At 33.6% G+C, this 15,566-nt stretch overlaps 3 protein-coding genes across 8 annotated transcripts; 1 reads left to right on the forward strand and 2 right to left on the reverse strand.

Moving 5' to 3' along the window:
* Positions 1-579: 579 nt before the first annotated feature.
* On the reverse strand, positions 580-3,132 carry LOC115875047. Of its 4 annotated transcripts, none has more exons than XM_030890389.1 (6): positions 2,865-3,132; positions 2,513-2,631; positions 2,331-2,394; positions 1,990-2,179; positions 1,777-1,925; positions 580-1,141 (listed from the first exon to the last, which is right to left on the reverse strand). In XM_030890389.1, exons 1-6 carry the CDS (start codon positions 3,009-3,011, stop codon positions 881-883), a joined length of 930 nt encoding a protein of 309 aa, XP_030746249.1. In that variant the 5' UTR covers positions 3,012-3,132; the 3' UTR covers positions 580-880. The 4 variants fall into 4 exon arrangements, with proteins under 4 accessions (XP_030746249.1, XP_030746246.1, XP_030746247.1 ...); XM_030890386.1 differs by having other exon boundaries at positions 2,247-2,394; XM_030890387.1 differs by having other exon boundaries at positions 2,450-2,631.
* On the forward strand, positions 3,130-7,386 carry LOC115875045 (oxysterol-binding protein-related protein 2). Of its 2 annotated transcripts, none has more exons than XM_030890384.1 (9): positions 3,130-3,228; positions 4,229-4,278; positions 4,336-4,553; positions 4,606-4,864; positions 4,920-5,117; positions 5,180-5,405; positions 5,456-5,569; positions 5,628-5,845; positions 5,900-7,386. In XM_030890384.1, exons 2-9 carry the CDS (start codon positions 4,253-4,255, stop codon positions 6,000-6,002), a joined length of 1,362 nt encoding a protein of 453 aa, XP_030746244.1. In that variant the 5' UTR covers positions 3,130-3,228; positions 4,229-4,252; the 3' UTR covers positions 6,003-7,386. The 2 variants fall into 2 exon arrangements, with proteins under 2 accessions (XP_030746244.1, XP_030746243.1); XM_030890383.1 differs by lacking the exon at positions 3,130-3,228 and adding an exon at positions 3,824-3,985.
* A 289-nt stretch (positions 7,387-7,675) lies between these two features.
* LOC115875048 (zinc finger protein 160) lies at positions 7,676-13,080 on the reverse strand. Of its 2 annotated transcripts, XM_030890391.1 has the most exons (5): positions 12,884-13,080; positions 10,674-11,533; positions 10,020-10,619; positions 9,730-9,891; positions 7,676-9,675 (listed from the first exon to the last, which is right to left on the reverse strand). In XM_030890391.1, the coding sequence occupies exons 2-5, from the start codon at positions 11,486-11,488 to the stop codon at positions 8,445-8,447; spliced, it is 2,808 nt and encodes a 935-aa protein (XP_030746251.1). In that variant the 5' UTR covers positions 11,489-11,533; positions 12,884-13,080; the 3' UTR covers positions 7,676-8,444. The 2 variants fall into 2 exon arrangements, with proteins under 2 accessions (XP_030746251.1, XP_030746250.1); XM_030890390.1 differs by having other exon boundaries at positions 10,020-11,533.
* Positions 13,081-15,566: the final 2,486 nt, after the last annotated feature.

The following is a 15,566-nucleotide window of genomic DNA, read 5'->3' on the forward strand; positions in this document are numbered from 1 at the left end:
AGCAGTTTATCATCTCATACAGGGACTCTTGACGTTCTTTTCTCCAAAATCGTATCAGATATCAAATTTCTAACTCAAAGAAAAAATTATGGAAAGGACTGTAATAGATACTTAATCTTTCAATATATTTTAAATGTAAGACTTTAAGTTTTTTATTTCAATATTGCTTACCTATTGCTACATAAATAGAGTTAATAAAATTACTGCAGGTCACACAACGCTCAATGGAATGAAGTATGCTGGGAATAACCAAAAGAGACCGTAAAAGAATAGAGTGGATACGACAAAAGTCTCGGTAATAGATGTAAATCACAAAAATTACAGCATGGTACCGATAAGGAATTTAGAGACCTAGAAGAAGCCCGAGCTTGAGATGGAACCATGATATTAAGAAATTAGCGGGGATAACTTGGGCCTGCATAGCCAACAATAGATAACAATGGGCCCAGAGAGCAGATGAAAATATGTGAAGGAGGCTACACCATAATTGGAATAAGCTATGTGATGATAAATAAAATTACACTAAAAAAACTACTATAAATGTATGGAAAATAGGATAAAATAAAAAACCGATAACAATTTAATTAAAAAAATGTATTTCCGAAAATATAAACTTTTAACTTTCTTGTGTACTGTACATTACAGAACTTTATCAATTAGTCACTGATGTATTCCAGAAACTTATTAGAAGCAATAAAACACTTATTTGCGCCAATTAGCCAAGCCTACTTAGATAAATACAGGAAACCGAAATGACCCTTGCGGATAAACAAGTGATTACGAACAACATTTCGTAAAGATGTTTATCAAAAGAAGTGAATCACAAATAAATAACTTAATACAATTATCTCTCTTTAAATACTGCAAATGGAGGGTTTATTTACACTCTAGCTCTGACATCTCCCAATTTTATCACTCCGAAAAATGATTTTCCAGGTTCGAATAAAGAATAACGACCATCAGATAAGTCTCCGAGACTGATTTTGTCATTTTCTGCAAGATATTCAGCTCCAGCCGTATAACACGTATTTCCTTTCATCGTTCTTCTGCTAGTGTTTGAGAAAACTGTACACTGGAGTATTGTATCGTCATTTTTGTACACCCTGTAACCGATTTGGTCGTGTTCATCCAGATAATAGATCTGAAAATAATTTATTTTATTTTTTAATTGTCAGATATTACATTATATTATTTATTATATTTTTATATTATTATTAAATATATATGTTACGGTTAAAGTCCGATGTCCGGTTAATGTCGACATTAACAGGTTAATGTTTGGGTTTGGTTTTGTTTTTGGTTGTTTTGTTTTGTGTTATTCACGAGATTAACCGGGTAATGTCGATATTAACCGGATATCGGACCTTAACCGTAACATATACCTACACTATTTACTGGTGTTAAATTAAAAAATTGTGTGTGCACTATGTGCGTATGTTTGAAATGAAACTTCTTATTAACAGCTATTAAATTGAAGGATTTGAATGACATATTTGAAAAGGTTTAGTTTGAAATGTTGAAAAAGTAATAAATTAAAAAAAATATATTTTTGAAATAAATAGTTTTTGGATGTAACAAATAGTTTTATACGTGTATAATAAAAAAAACAACTAAAATTTCAATATTTTTGATAAATACGCGTATTTCTAAGCCGTCCTTGCCGCTATTCGTCTCGCTACCTTGTGTGTCACGGCCTTGAATTTTTCCTCACAGCGCGCGTAAAGAACTTTCACATTTTTCGTATTTTGTTTCAAAAATTAATCAAAAATACTATACCTGGGCGTAAATGAAATAAATTCCTGGCTCTCTTATAGTCAAATGTCCATTTTCCAGATTAAAATGACTAGACATTCCTGTTTTTTCTACCCAATTATTAGCCTTCCAATCTATAAAAGTTCTTTGAAGGTGCCTTAAATGCCCGTTGCCTATTTGGAACAACAAATAATATAATTAATTTACCTTAAAAAGATATAACAAGGATATAGGTACCGTTAAAATTTTCGTGTGTTCCGTACACGTATCTCGAAGTATCACCACTGAAATGTATCGTTGGTAGTGGTTTGATTCTGCCTGTCCTCGGGTGTTTTTCATCCAGAGTCTCCAGTCTTTGTCTGTTACGTTTTCTAGTTCCAGCATACCCATCGTTTAACACTGTATAGTCTGGACCTGCCGTATTTTCCTAAATAAAATATTTTAAACTAATTAAAATTATCTAATACAATAAAGGCGCATTTATAGAAACTTACGCTTGAATCGTACATGCCTGAATCGCCAGATTTAAAAAAGGACCTCTTAACATAATGGTCAAAATGTACTTTAGATGTACTAACCTGAACTGAGGGCTTTAAGGTTACTGAATGGTTTGGAATCCTATCCGGATTATTTAAAGGATAACTGAAAAAAATTAAATAAAACTATATATAAAAACAATAAAAGGCTGTTGTTATACCTGCCAATAAAGGATTTACGAGCAGGCATATACGTGACAGATAATCCTTTTAAATTAGGATACCTTTTGTTATCAAAAATCAAAGGTTTATGCACATTAAGATTTTCTACATCTTCAGTAGATTCAATATCCCGTTTAGTTCTTGGAGGGGATATCCTGCTATAATCCATAGTCATTACAGCCTAGAATTGAAAATAAATATTTAAAACAAGTTTATTTAAACTAAAAATATAATTAGCTTTTTGAGATTCCTTTAATTTGTGCGAGTTCTCTCTGAATCCACTTATCACAATTTAAACTATGTGATTAAAGCAATAATTAATAAGTTTTCTAAAAATAGTAAGTTCGGAATTGAACAAAACAACTTATTTTAATAAATACAAGAACTGAGAAACAGAGCGTTTTTAATACGTACCATTGTTTCTTTGAGGTCCTTTACTTCCTTCTCCAAACGATGCAATCTCATGGTATTGAAGCATGTTATAAAACTCAAACTCAAAAACCCGAAAAGGCAGAAAAAAAGCAAAATATTTTGAACAGAGAGCCTGCTTTTATCTTCCATAATTTCAATTCAGTCGTTCATACTTCACTGTGGTCAAATCAAATGATACTGGCCGCTTATCTCTTAGACCGCTTGTTTAAACTAACAAATTCTGATTAGTTCTTGTTTATTGTTTTATGAGACGACTCTTTCCATATTAACAGTTGTATTTTATAGAATCTAAAATTATTATTTAGTACAATAGTGTCCAAAGATCTCACAATTAGGTTTTATTAAGGTGAGAATTTTTTGGTCAAAATTCGAGTAAAAAATATGTTATATATATTTTTGTCAAATGCAGTTGATATTTTGATTAAATAAAAATAAATGTTTATATAGTTATATCATAGTGACAACATAAATAAAAATTATTTATATGTATACAGGATGTCTCAAAATAATATGTAGTATTTTAACTAAATTCTAAAATCTGAATATAAATTTATGAAATAACTACAAATTCTTAAAAAATATAAAGAATTTAATTATTTTTCACAAAAAGGACTATTTTGAATTCCCTGTATGAGCGTTAAGCCGAATAAAAAGGCGTCACAGTGGTCTTTGAATTGATGATCAATAATATTTTTTCACGATTTGAGACTAGAATAGAGACGTCAATTATCAAAAAATTATATTGCTTTCAACATTTTAAAAGATTTTTGATAAACCCTTGTGTTTATATTATTTGATCACCCAGTAGATTTTAATACTATTACTAAATTAGAAGACACTCAGATTAATTTAAATAAGTTACATTATTTAATTTGATGGAAATAATAATTTTGGTGGTTTTTTTATTGTTTGGCCTTATTAAAATGTGCGCAAGCCCAAGAAAATCGAACTGCTTTTTGCTAACCCTATCGCTTCTGTTTTTTTCAACATGAATATCGCCCTGTTTTGCCTTCAAAACAAATGGCCACGTTGACTAACAACAGTAAGCTTCGATTTAGTATCATCCTGTAGATTGAATTTTCATATAATGGCCTAACTCTAAGGTAAGTTCTCTTCTGTTGTAATTCTGGATACAATCGATAAAGGTGAATATGCCCTAACTGGATTTAGTACGGGCTTTGGTAACAGACTGTTGCGTAATGTATAAAATACAGTTCTGATTATGCTTTCTATAAAATGGCCTTGTCGTCCATTGTCAGTATAGGGAGTATCCAAAGTTATTTTTTCTATCAAACAGCTCTTTATAATTAGGTATATGTAGATGTATAGTATTGTTATATTTGCAGTGGGTTGTCGTACAATAGTACAGAATGGAAGAAGAGAAGAAGAAACATCGGTATGTAGATAAAAATAACAATAAGTCAATTTATAAACCTATGGAATATAATTCTAGACTTGTGTTGCCAGTGCCTATGTATCAGAGTGATTACAACATCTGGGCAGTTCTAAAAAATTGTATTGGCAAAGAACTAAGCAAAATAACCATGCCTGTGGTGTTTAATGAGCCTCTAAGCTTCCTACAGAGGATGGCAGAATACATGGAGTACGCACAATTGTTGAACATCGCATCTCAGCAGGAAGATCCCATTAGCAGACTTCAATACGTTATAGGTAAGTTCAAAACAGCACCAATAACCCATCAAATCATTTAATTTCTCTGCAGGATTTGCTGTAAGTGCATTAGCATGTAACTGGGAACGTCTTGGCAAACCTTTCAATCCATTACTTGGTGAAACATACGAATTGGAAAGAGAACACTTCAAAATAATCTGTGAACAAGTCAGTCATCACCCTCCAGTCTCAGCATTTCATGCTGAAAGTGCCGATTGGGTTTTTCATGGATCCATTCATCCGAAACTGAAATTTTGGGGTAAAAGTGTCGAAATACAACCTAAAGGCACCGTCACTGTGGAATTTCCTAAGTGAGAAGAATTAGGATAGTGTTGTTTAAGTATTTTGTATTATTTATTTTTTTAGGCGAAATGAAGCATATACATGGACCAACGTCACTTGCTGTGTACATAACATAATAATGGGGAAGATGTGGATGGAGCAATGTGGAACAATGGAAATTATAAATCATTCTCTAGGATATCGAGCCCATTTAACGTTTAAACAGGCAGGTGGTAGCTCTAGGGACCTCCACAGGGTCGAGGGATACATCACAGATAAATCGTAAGCTAACAATTGTTCTGATAAATCAATTTAATTCAAAAAATTAATTAAACGATTCGTAGAAAACAAAAGCTCTATTATGTATACGGAAAATGGACTGAGTTCATTAAATGCACGGATTATCAGTCGTATCAAGAGTATGTCCGAGAAAATGCTGCAAAATTCAAAAACAGCGATACGAAGAGTAAGAGTCCGAACGACTCGCCATCTCACACGTCCAAGAAAATGCTCCAAAAGTTCAACAGCTTGAAAGTGTCCACGTTTAGATCGCAGAATTCTACCCAAGAGGTAAAATCCAAGTTCTCAAATTTATTTCTTTCATATAATCAAATATTTAGACTGACGAAGACGAACTGGAAGATGTACCAAAAGGAGATTCAAATTTCCTCATTGATATTCCAAATTCTATAAAGATCTGGAAGGTGAATCCAAGACCACTCCAAAGCGGTGATGTAAGCATCTTTATATAAAATTTCAAAACATCTCAATAAGTACCTACCTTGTTTTTAGTACTACCAATTCACAGAATTTGCCATGTCCTTAAACGAGCTTGAACAAGGAATGAATCAAACATTGTGCCCTACGGATTCTAGGTTGAGGCCTGACATCAGAAAACTGGAACAAGGAGACATTGACGGTGCTGCTCTAGAAAAAACTCGTTTGGAAGAGAAGCAAAGAGATGCAAACAAGAGCAGGAAGCACAAGAACACTATTCAATGGACACCAAGGTATTCTCTAGTTTAAATTATAGGAACTATTAACTTAAATACGATTTTCCGCAGATGGTTTCGCCACGAGATCAACCCATATACTAACCAAGAAGATTGGATATACAATGGCAACTACTGGCAGCGGCAATTTGCAGATGTACCAGATATTTTCTAAGACCCTACAAAAGAAAAAGAAAGTATATTTAGAATAGTCCAAATTAGAGAAATATATAGACTTGTTAAACCCCTTTGTGATGTGTCCCCTAAAGTACCCCAATAGAATAATATATTTCTATAGCAAAAAATAGTAACATGACACAACTGGAATACACCTTGTGATAACCCCCCAGAACTGATTCTTTTTCTTGCCAGGCATTTTTTTTCTGGATCTTTGTAGATAAATCACAGCCTCAAAATTTCGAATAAAACTGAAATCTCCATAATCTACTCGTGGTCAATTAAATTTAAGGATTGTTGAAATATTATATTGTAGTTGAAAAATAATTATGTCCATATGACTTAGAGGAATATCTGTATGTAGAAGTTGCGCTGAAGGTATATGCGGGTGCCAAAAACTTGGAACAAATTCGTAAACAAGGCTTTTAGTGCTTCCATTTTAAAATACACATAATTTGAATTAATTACTTATATTATTTGGAGCAAAACACAACACTAAATTTTAAAAATAAAGTTAAAAAAAGTATAAAAAATTAAAACACATGGGAAAGTATAATAGAAATTCATCAAATAAAGCAAACTGTAACTATATTTATTTATTAATATTTTTGATCCCTTACATTTTGAATTAATAGATTAATTAAAATATACATAACGTAAAATATGTATAACTCAATCTAATATAAAAACAAATCTAGGAAGCTTGAATCCCCTATGAATTATATATTATAGTTATACTATACTACAAAAAAGGCAATAAATAATGTAATTTATATAAATATAAATCTTCAGTATTACTAGAGAAACTTATGCTATTTGGCCATTGTTAATTTTACCCATTAATTAGAGTAAGCAACAGCTGAAGTAGAATAGAGTCACTGCTGTGTTAGAGCTATGTATGTTAAAAGTCTGTAAAAAATAGTGTTACTAGTTGGTTCCCTATTTTTTATTTTGTACCCAAAACATATTATTTACCATATTCTTTTAAGAAATTGCTATCAGTCTGTTGACAGTTTATCTAAACAAGTTAGGAAGGTACAGCTTAGTTCAACACCTTTATTATGAAAAATTTATTAAAAAAATGTATATTCGTATACAAATATATTTTTGTATTTTATTTTTGTTTAAAGCTTAATTGTGCAATAAGAATACATTGCAATAGAAAGTAGTGTAACTCACTAGATATTATTGGTTTATAACTTGACATATATTAAGTTTTTAATATTTCTTTTCTCTATCATATTTTTGGTAATTTAGGTATAAATTTATTATAAAACCGTAGGTAAAATTATATGAAAGAAACAAAGTTTTAATTTTAACTGATAATTTCAATGTTAAGGTTGTTTTAGTGAAATTAATGAATTAAATTGAATATGAACAAACAAATATATTGTTTTATTGCACTTATTTTCAATTGTCCTTCAACTAAGTGATTTTGAAGGCTTTTTAAGACCCATTACATTTTATTACATATTTTTTCTACAGATGAATTTAATTCCTGATGATATACTTTATTAAAACTTGCATTTAAAACTTATGACACCATTGTATTTTTAATATAACATTAAAAATGGATCATTAAATGATAAATAATACAAATATAGACATTTAATCAGCATATATTTTATAAATGCAAAAACACATATCAATTATAAACACAAACTGGTTCAACAGAAATACTAGTAAAAACAATAACACCAAAAACGCAAGGTTAAAAAAATAACACATGTATTCTGTAAATAAAAAAATGAAGAAAAAACAACAATGATATTTAGTACTTTGAGTTATTTTGTAAATATGGACGTATATACAGAAACTAAAATATTTAAATAATTCACATTCATATAACAAGAAAACAAGGAAAAGATTCGAACATATTGCACCAAAAAATTCTAAACATATTTATGGCTAATTTATCGTATATTTTATAAAAACTATGATTCTTTGCATCACCGAACATTTAAGTACCCTTTTAGTATGCTACAATATTAAAATAAAATTTAAACATTCGGTAACACAACCATTCTACAGAACTCTCTATTCAAAATTTCATTTTGGAAGGTCACTTTTAGATCGATTATTTTTTTACAGTTTTTTGAAACAACTTTGTCTTCATTTGAATACTTGTAGTTGTAGTACTGAAGTGATAAATGGCCAAAACATATTAAATAATCAAATAAAAGGAGTAGTTCTCAAAAAAATATTTAAAAAAAAACAGACCAAATACACTAAACATAGAGTAACAAGAACTTAACAATAGTCGATTAATTGGCAAAATGTATTTTGTTCAAAAATCATTAACTATCAGCTCTAGAGATAAAAAAAAATTGATATTGTCAGGTCAAAAGACTTACTAATAATTATATAAAAGAATTTAACTTTGTCGAGCGACTATTATTAGTTCTTAACTGCAAAATATTTTAAAGTGAATTCATGTTTGTTAATTTGGTTGAAATGTTGGAATAATAATAGGCATGTGGTTATTAACAACATTATTGTGGATAAATGAGTGGTCGAAAAATGACATCCCCAATTTATGGGCATTTGACATATTTGCATCAGGTACGCCAACGTTATGTGAAGTATTAAAAAAGTTTGTAAACGAATTGATGTCAGTGCCAGACACACTGTCCAAAGACAAATGCGTAGCCTCCTTGATTTGTGGCATTATAACTGCCACGTTCCCCGAAGAACTTGTTGGTTTCAAACTGCTCTGTTCAGTATGAACTCTGCTAGAGTGTAAAATGGTTTGATATCGATGTTTAAAAGTCATGTTACAGTGTTCACATCGAAACCTTTTCCTGGAATGCTTCCAGTAATTATGAAGGGCCAGAGATGTTTTCGTGTGATACCGACTCACCCCATTATGCTTACAGATCCTACAGATCAGCCCTTTTCGTGTCACCAGCTGAGCCATGTACTTATCGACTAACTTGCTGGTGTTGAGTGGTGCCTCAGAAGTTAAGAACCCTTTCCACTTTCTCAGTTTACTGTTGAGGTGCCTCAGGACCTCGACTTCATCCGAATCCCAATATGGAACAACTACCTTCTTCGGTTTGCTTTGTTTCCTACTTCTTTTGTTGGAGCCAGTGCTCGGAGGCACTGGCTGCACAACAGATTTAGCTGTCAAGCTTGTGTGAACGGCCATGTGCACCATAATGCTGTTCTGTCTTTCGAATGAAGCGTTGCAGAGCTTGCAACAGTACTTGCGGTGAGGGTCAACGTTCTCCTTTGCGTCCTCGCTTTTTGCGGGAGATGTGGTGACGTGACGGTGGGTAAACTGATGCGTTTCCAAAGACAAATCGTCCTCGAACTCGCAGCCGCACGTCTGGCAGACGAACAAGGGAAGCTCTGTTTCCTCTCCTGCTTCTTCTTCTGCGTCCGGTTGACTGGTTTCCACACCTCCCGCTTCAAGAAAATCCGACTGGATTCGGTGGGTCAAGTTGATTCGGTTGGACATGTCCTCCGCCGTGCTACTCCTTGGAGGCGAGTCGGATTCGGGCTCGGAACCATCGCTGGCTTCCATGTAGTTGAAGAGTCGAGCTGCCCCGTGCTGCTTGGGAAGCTGGCTCTTCCAGGACTTTACTTCGTTGTGAAGGAAGCGGTTGTGCTGTAGGATTTGTGCTGCGGCGGCTGTCAGCTCGCTGTTTTTCAAAATGCTCGGAGCCTGACTAAAGAAAGCTTCTGTAATCGATTTATAAATAATTTATCCGTAAAACACTTACCCACAAAGAGGATTACTGTTGTTCGTGTTAGTAGTTGCCATCGAAGACGTAACTGTAGCAGAAAGTGTAGTAGATGTATTAAAAGCATTTGTCCTGAGAATATTTCCACCTGTGTTTGTGCTTGATGTTCCATTCAAAGCTCTATTTCTACTTTCCAAAGGACTGAAAATAATAAAACTATAATATGCCTTACTGTAACGATTTTAGAGTAACTCAAACACTGTATTGAGTGTGTCAGAAAGTATTTGAATTACTCCATAACCTTGCAACATAAATATTGAACAGCTTACTGTTGTTCTTGTTGATGAGCAGTCAGTTGTGGCAAGTCATCCGCTAAGAAATTGCATTTTGCACAAGCTCTTTTATTGTGCACTTTAAGCACGTGAGTAGACAGTCTTTCTGACCTTGCTGCCTTGTAGTCACAGAGACCACAGACAAATGGCTTTAAATGTGTATTCATATGCCTCTTTAAACACCAGTTGTCTACTCCAGACCAGGAGCAATAACAACAAGTAAATCTTTTCTCTCCTTTCTTTTTACTAGTCTTCGAACTTAAATTTGATTTGCCCAGAGTTTTAGCATCTGCCGGCCGAACCCCGGATATTGTTGGGCTTCTAGAAACACCATTCAATCCGGGGATTGATAGCGAACTTATAGTTGACAAAGAGTTCATTGGCTCTGGGGGTACGGCTGGGGAAGTGGAGTTATATTTCTGATAGTAGGACATCCCGGAGGCATTTTTAGGAGGATGTCTTCGGATCCTGTTCAAATCGTAGGGATGGTCACGGTGCATCCTTAAAAAATGCTTCTTAACGTGATCGGCTCGGTTGAATTGCTTCTGGCAGACGTAGCATTGGAAAGGTTTCTCTTCGCGGTGGATGTTCTCATGCCTGGTAAATAAATCTCTTCTATCTGTAGCATAAGGACAATAAGAACAACTATACCTTTTATTTGATGATAACGGCGCTTCAGAATTAGACGCACTAGATCCCTGGGAGATGTTTCCAGGAATCGCACTTGTAGAAGCTAAATTATGATATTCTTCAGAGGACACTGTATGATTCGAGGAGTTGGTTGAACCAGCTTTGCCACCGTTTCCAGCATCAATTTTATTTTTGTGCCTTTGAAGATATTTTATAATGTCTTGCAGGACAGGGTTGTCTTTGGTTAAAGCCTCGCATGACTCGTCGATATTGATGTTATGCTGTCTACCTAAATGTATTCTAACACATCTAGCCCAAGCACTCTCGTACGAACATTGAGGACAATGGAAAGCTCTTAAATTCGAATGCGTTCCTAACCAATGCTCGGCGACTCGGTGAAGGTAGCCTACCGATTCGCATTCGGAACATCTAAATAGTTTTTGTGATGGATTGTACGTAGCTATTTTTGATTGGGTCCATTGCAAGGACTCCTCGCTGCTTAACCATTTGTCTTCTAAAAGAGGAGCATTAAGGCTTAACCCGATTGCACTTTTGTGACTGGGAAACGTGCTGTTCAGTATCCCACTAGCCGAGAACCCATTTTGCATGAGGGCTGCCAGTCCGAAGGCTGTCAAATGCTCTTCGGGTTTCAAAATTGGGTTCTCCACCTCGTAGTCGATAGGGGTCAGTCCACGATCGGTTCCCGTAGACGGTAATCTTTCAGTTGTGGTCAGGTCTGGAAGCCCATCCTCACCGTACAACTTTCTGGTGATTTCTTTAAACATGTCTTCGTAGCAGTCTATTGCACTGCCAGTCATGGGCATTGCCACCTCCATGTTCTAGAACACTCAACGTCCCTTATACTATGAAACGTACAGTTTCTGAAAAAAAAAGAAGAGTAACGTATATAATATATTATTTAAGATTAACCAAGCAGTAGGATATACTTAGAAACATATTAGGTACCCTTAAACTTATTTAAAATAAACCAAAAAAATAATACGGAGTAAATTTTATTGTGCTTGTTGCGTTTTTATTACTGTACCGTGTAAGAAAAAAAGTTTTGTGTGTCTACCTTAATGAAAAGTACCCTTACAGAACTCATATGGAATTTTACACTGTAGACATTTACTTTGGCTTTAAAATGTGGAACAATATCAAATTTCAAGTAAAATGGCTTTCTAATTTTCTTAAAAATAAACAAAATATATTTTTATCTACCCTTGCAAGGGCTGTCACTTCCTGAGGAAGCATTTTAAGGAACATTTAGTTCCTTCAAAAAAGTCCTGTGGGTATTTCGCCGCACTGTAAGAAAAACTACAAAATAAAATTTTATTTTTCGTTCAGAGGCTATCGCTTCTTTCATAATAATTTTTACATTGTGAAAATCTACTCTGTGGGTTGTCTGAATTTTTTTTGTCCGTTAAGCAAATTTGTTTTTAGTAAATCACTGCTGACAAGCTGGTCTCCGTTGGATTACCGCCAGGAGTGTTTACAAAAAATAACTATTTTATTTTGTAGATTTTCTGCAGTGGCGAAATACCCATCTACAACATTTAGTTCCCGTAATAACTTATGAACTACGATATCTTAGTGGCTAAAACGAAGGCACTAAGGCACTACATAAAAGTGATTGTAAAAACAGTCTGTCTAAGAACAGAACAAACGTTCAACTTCTCAAAGGTATCAGTTCTACAATTTGAACATAATTATAAAAACAGATTGTTTCTAGAGATATATGTATCAAGAAAAAGACTTAAAATAAATTTTAACATCCTAGTAGGCAAAAAATGTATTATCTTACTTTTTAACTGTCCCAATTGATTTTTATATTTATATATTATGTAGTTTATTTATTTTTTTTACTATTGTTAGTCGTATAATAACCAGTATATGTTTTTTTTTCCTTTGTCGTGTAAATTACAACATATAATTTTTATTAATATAATGAAAAGAATTAATGTAGTGTTATTAGTTTAATTTAAGGCAAGATTCAGACATCGTGAATGCTCTCTAGTTTGTCAGTAAATTATTTTCAATTTTATTAATAGTTTGACAGATAACTATATACATAATCAAAACTTTGAAGAAGCAAGAATTGGTCTAAGAAATATAGAAATATGTAGCGAAGAAGTTGTAGGCGCAGGGTAGTATTGCACCCCGGACTATAATAGACTGTCATCTAACGAAACGTACTCGTTCTGCCCACGTAGTATCGGTAAATCACTCACCAGGCGAAAAGCGTGCTGTTTATCCATGGGCCCGAGCTTTTTCCACCAATCTCGTGCACAACTCGGTGCTTCTTGTCACAAACGGCACAAACAAACGGAATTATTGAGGACGAATCAATTAGATGCGTAGGGAATGCGGCTAAGTAGCATAAAGGGTGCATCCAGGGCCGTGTGGCCCTGTACGGGATCGTTGCGTTGTCTGACCCACCCAATACTGCGGCACCCGGCGCCCGCGACCCGCTGGGGTGGCTGGCCCCCGTCCCACACCCCACCTCAGCCGCCCCCTCCTGTTTGCCGCCCCCTCCTGCCACCCCCGAGTGGCGCGGCTCCTTCTGCACATGCAAGGCGGGGGTAGATTCCCCCATTCGCCACAGCTTCGAACCATTTATTGTCACCGATAATTTTTCTCTAAACCTTGCAAATATTTTCATCATTTTAGATTTTTTTCGATAGTAGAAAAACTCGTACTGTTTTATCAAGTTTAAGACAGAATCCGCGAGACTATCCGTGTCTCTCCCTCAAAACTGTTAACAGATTAATGTAAAATGAGACATATTCTAATAGAATATAAAGTTTTACATATGACAGATACAGCTTGGACTTATTTAGACCGTTACTAATATTTTTTTCAACGGTAGAAATACTCGTATTCTTTTATCAACTTTACGACAAAATCCACAAAACTACCCGTATCTCTCCCTAGCTCTTGCTCAAAACTGGTAACATATTAAAATAAAATGAGACATATTCTGATAGAAAATAAAATTTAACATATGACAGATACAGTTTGGACTTATTTAGACCGTTACTAATATTTTTTCAACGGTACAAATACTCGTATTGTTTTATCAACTTTAAGACAAAATCCGCGAGACTATCCGTGTCTCTCCCTCAAAACTGTTAACAGATTAATGTAAAATGAGACATATTCTAATAGAATATAAAGTTTTACATATGACAGATACAGCTTGGACTTATTTAGACCGTTACTAATATTTTTTTCAACGGTAGAAATACTCGTATTCTTTTATCAACTTTACGACAAAATCCACAAAACTACCCGTATCTCTCCCTAGCTCTTGCTCAAAACTGGTAACATATTAAAATAAAATGAGACATATTCTGATAGAAAATAAAATTTAACATATGACAGATACAGTTTGGACTTATTTAGACCGTTACTAATATTTTTTCAACGGTACAAATACTCGTATTGTTTATCAACTTTACGACAAAATCACTACCCGTGTCTCTCCGTGTCTCCCTCAAAACTGTTAACAGATTAATGTAAAATGAGACATATTCTGATAGAATATAAAATTTTACATATGACAGATACAGTTTGGACTTATTTAAGACCGTTACTAATATTTTTTTTCAACGGTAGAAATACTCGTATTCTTTTTATCAACTTTAAGACAAAATCCACAAAACTACCCGTGTCTCTCCCTAGCTCTTGCTCAAAACTGGTAACATATTAAAATAAAATGAGACATATTCTGATAGAAAATAAAATTTAACATATGACAGATACAGTTTGGACTTATTTAGACCGTTACTAATATTTTTTCAACGGTACAAATACTCGTATTGTTTTATCAACTTTAAGACAAAATTCACAAAACTACCCGTGTCTCTCCCGGGCTCTTGCTCAAAACTGTTAACATATTAATATAAAATGAGACGTATTCTGATAGAATATAAAATTTAACATATGACAGATACAGTTTGGACTTATTTAGACCGTTACTAATATTTTTTTCAACGGTAGAAATACTCGTATTGTTTTATCAACTTTAAGACAAAATCCACAAAACTACCCGTGTCTCTCCCGGGCTCTTGCTCAAAACTGTTAACACATTAATATAAAATGAGTCATATTCTGATAGAATATAAAATTTTACATACGACAGATATAGTTTGGACTTTTTAAACCGTTACTAATATTTTTTTCAACGGTAGAAATACTTGTATTGTTTTATCAACTTTAAGACAAAATCCACAAAACTACCCGTGTCTCTCCCTGGCTCTTGCTCAAAACTGTTAACATATTAATATAAAATGAGACGTATTCTGATAGAATATAAAATTTAACATATGACAGATACAGTTTGGACTTATTTAGACCGTTACTAATATTTTTTCAACGGTACAAATACTCGTATTGTTTTATCAACTTTAAGACAAAATCCACAAAACTACCCGTGTCTCTCCCGGGCTCTTGCTCAAAACTGTTAACATATTAATATAAAATGAGACATATTCTGATAGAATATAAAATTTTACATATGACAGATACAGTTTGGACTTATTTAGACCGTTACTAATATTTTTTTCAACGGTAGAAATACTTGTATTGTTTTATCAACTTTAAGACAAAATCCACAAAACTACCCGTGTCTCTCCCGGGCTCTTGCTCAAAACTGTTAACATATTAATATAAAATGAGACATATTCTGATAGAATATAAAATTTTACATATGACAGATACAGTTTGGACTTATTTAGACCGTTACTAATATTTTTTTCAACGGTAGAAATACTTGTATTGTTTTATCAACTTTAAGACAAAATCCACAAAACTACCCGTGTCTCTCCCGGGCTCTTGCTCAAAACTGTTAACATATTAATATAAAATGAGACATATTCTGATAGAATATAAAATTTTACATATGACAGATAC

This window comes from Sitophilus oryzae, unplaced genomic scaffold (assembly GCF_002938485.1).
Source record: "Sitophilus oryzae breed Bouriz unplaced genomic scaffold, Soryzae_2.0 scaffold_1318_pilon_pilon, whole genome shotgun sequence".
Classification (NCBI taxonomy): Eukaryota; Metazoa; Arthropoda; class Insecta; order Coleoptera; family Curculionidae; genus Sitophilus; species Sitophilus oryzae.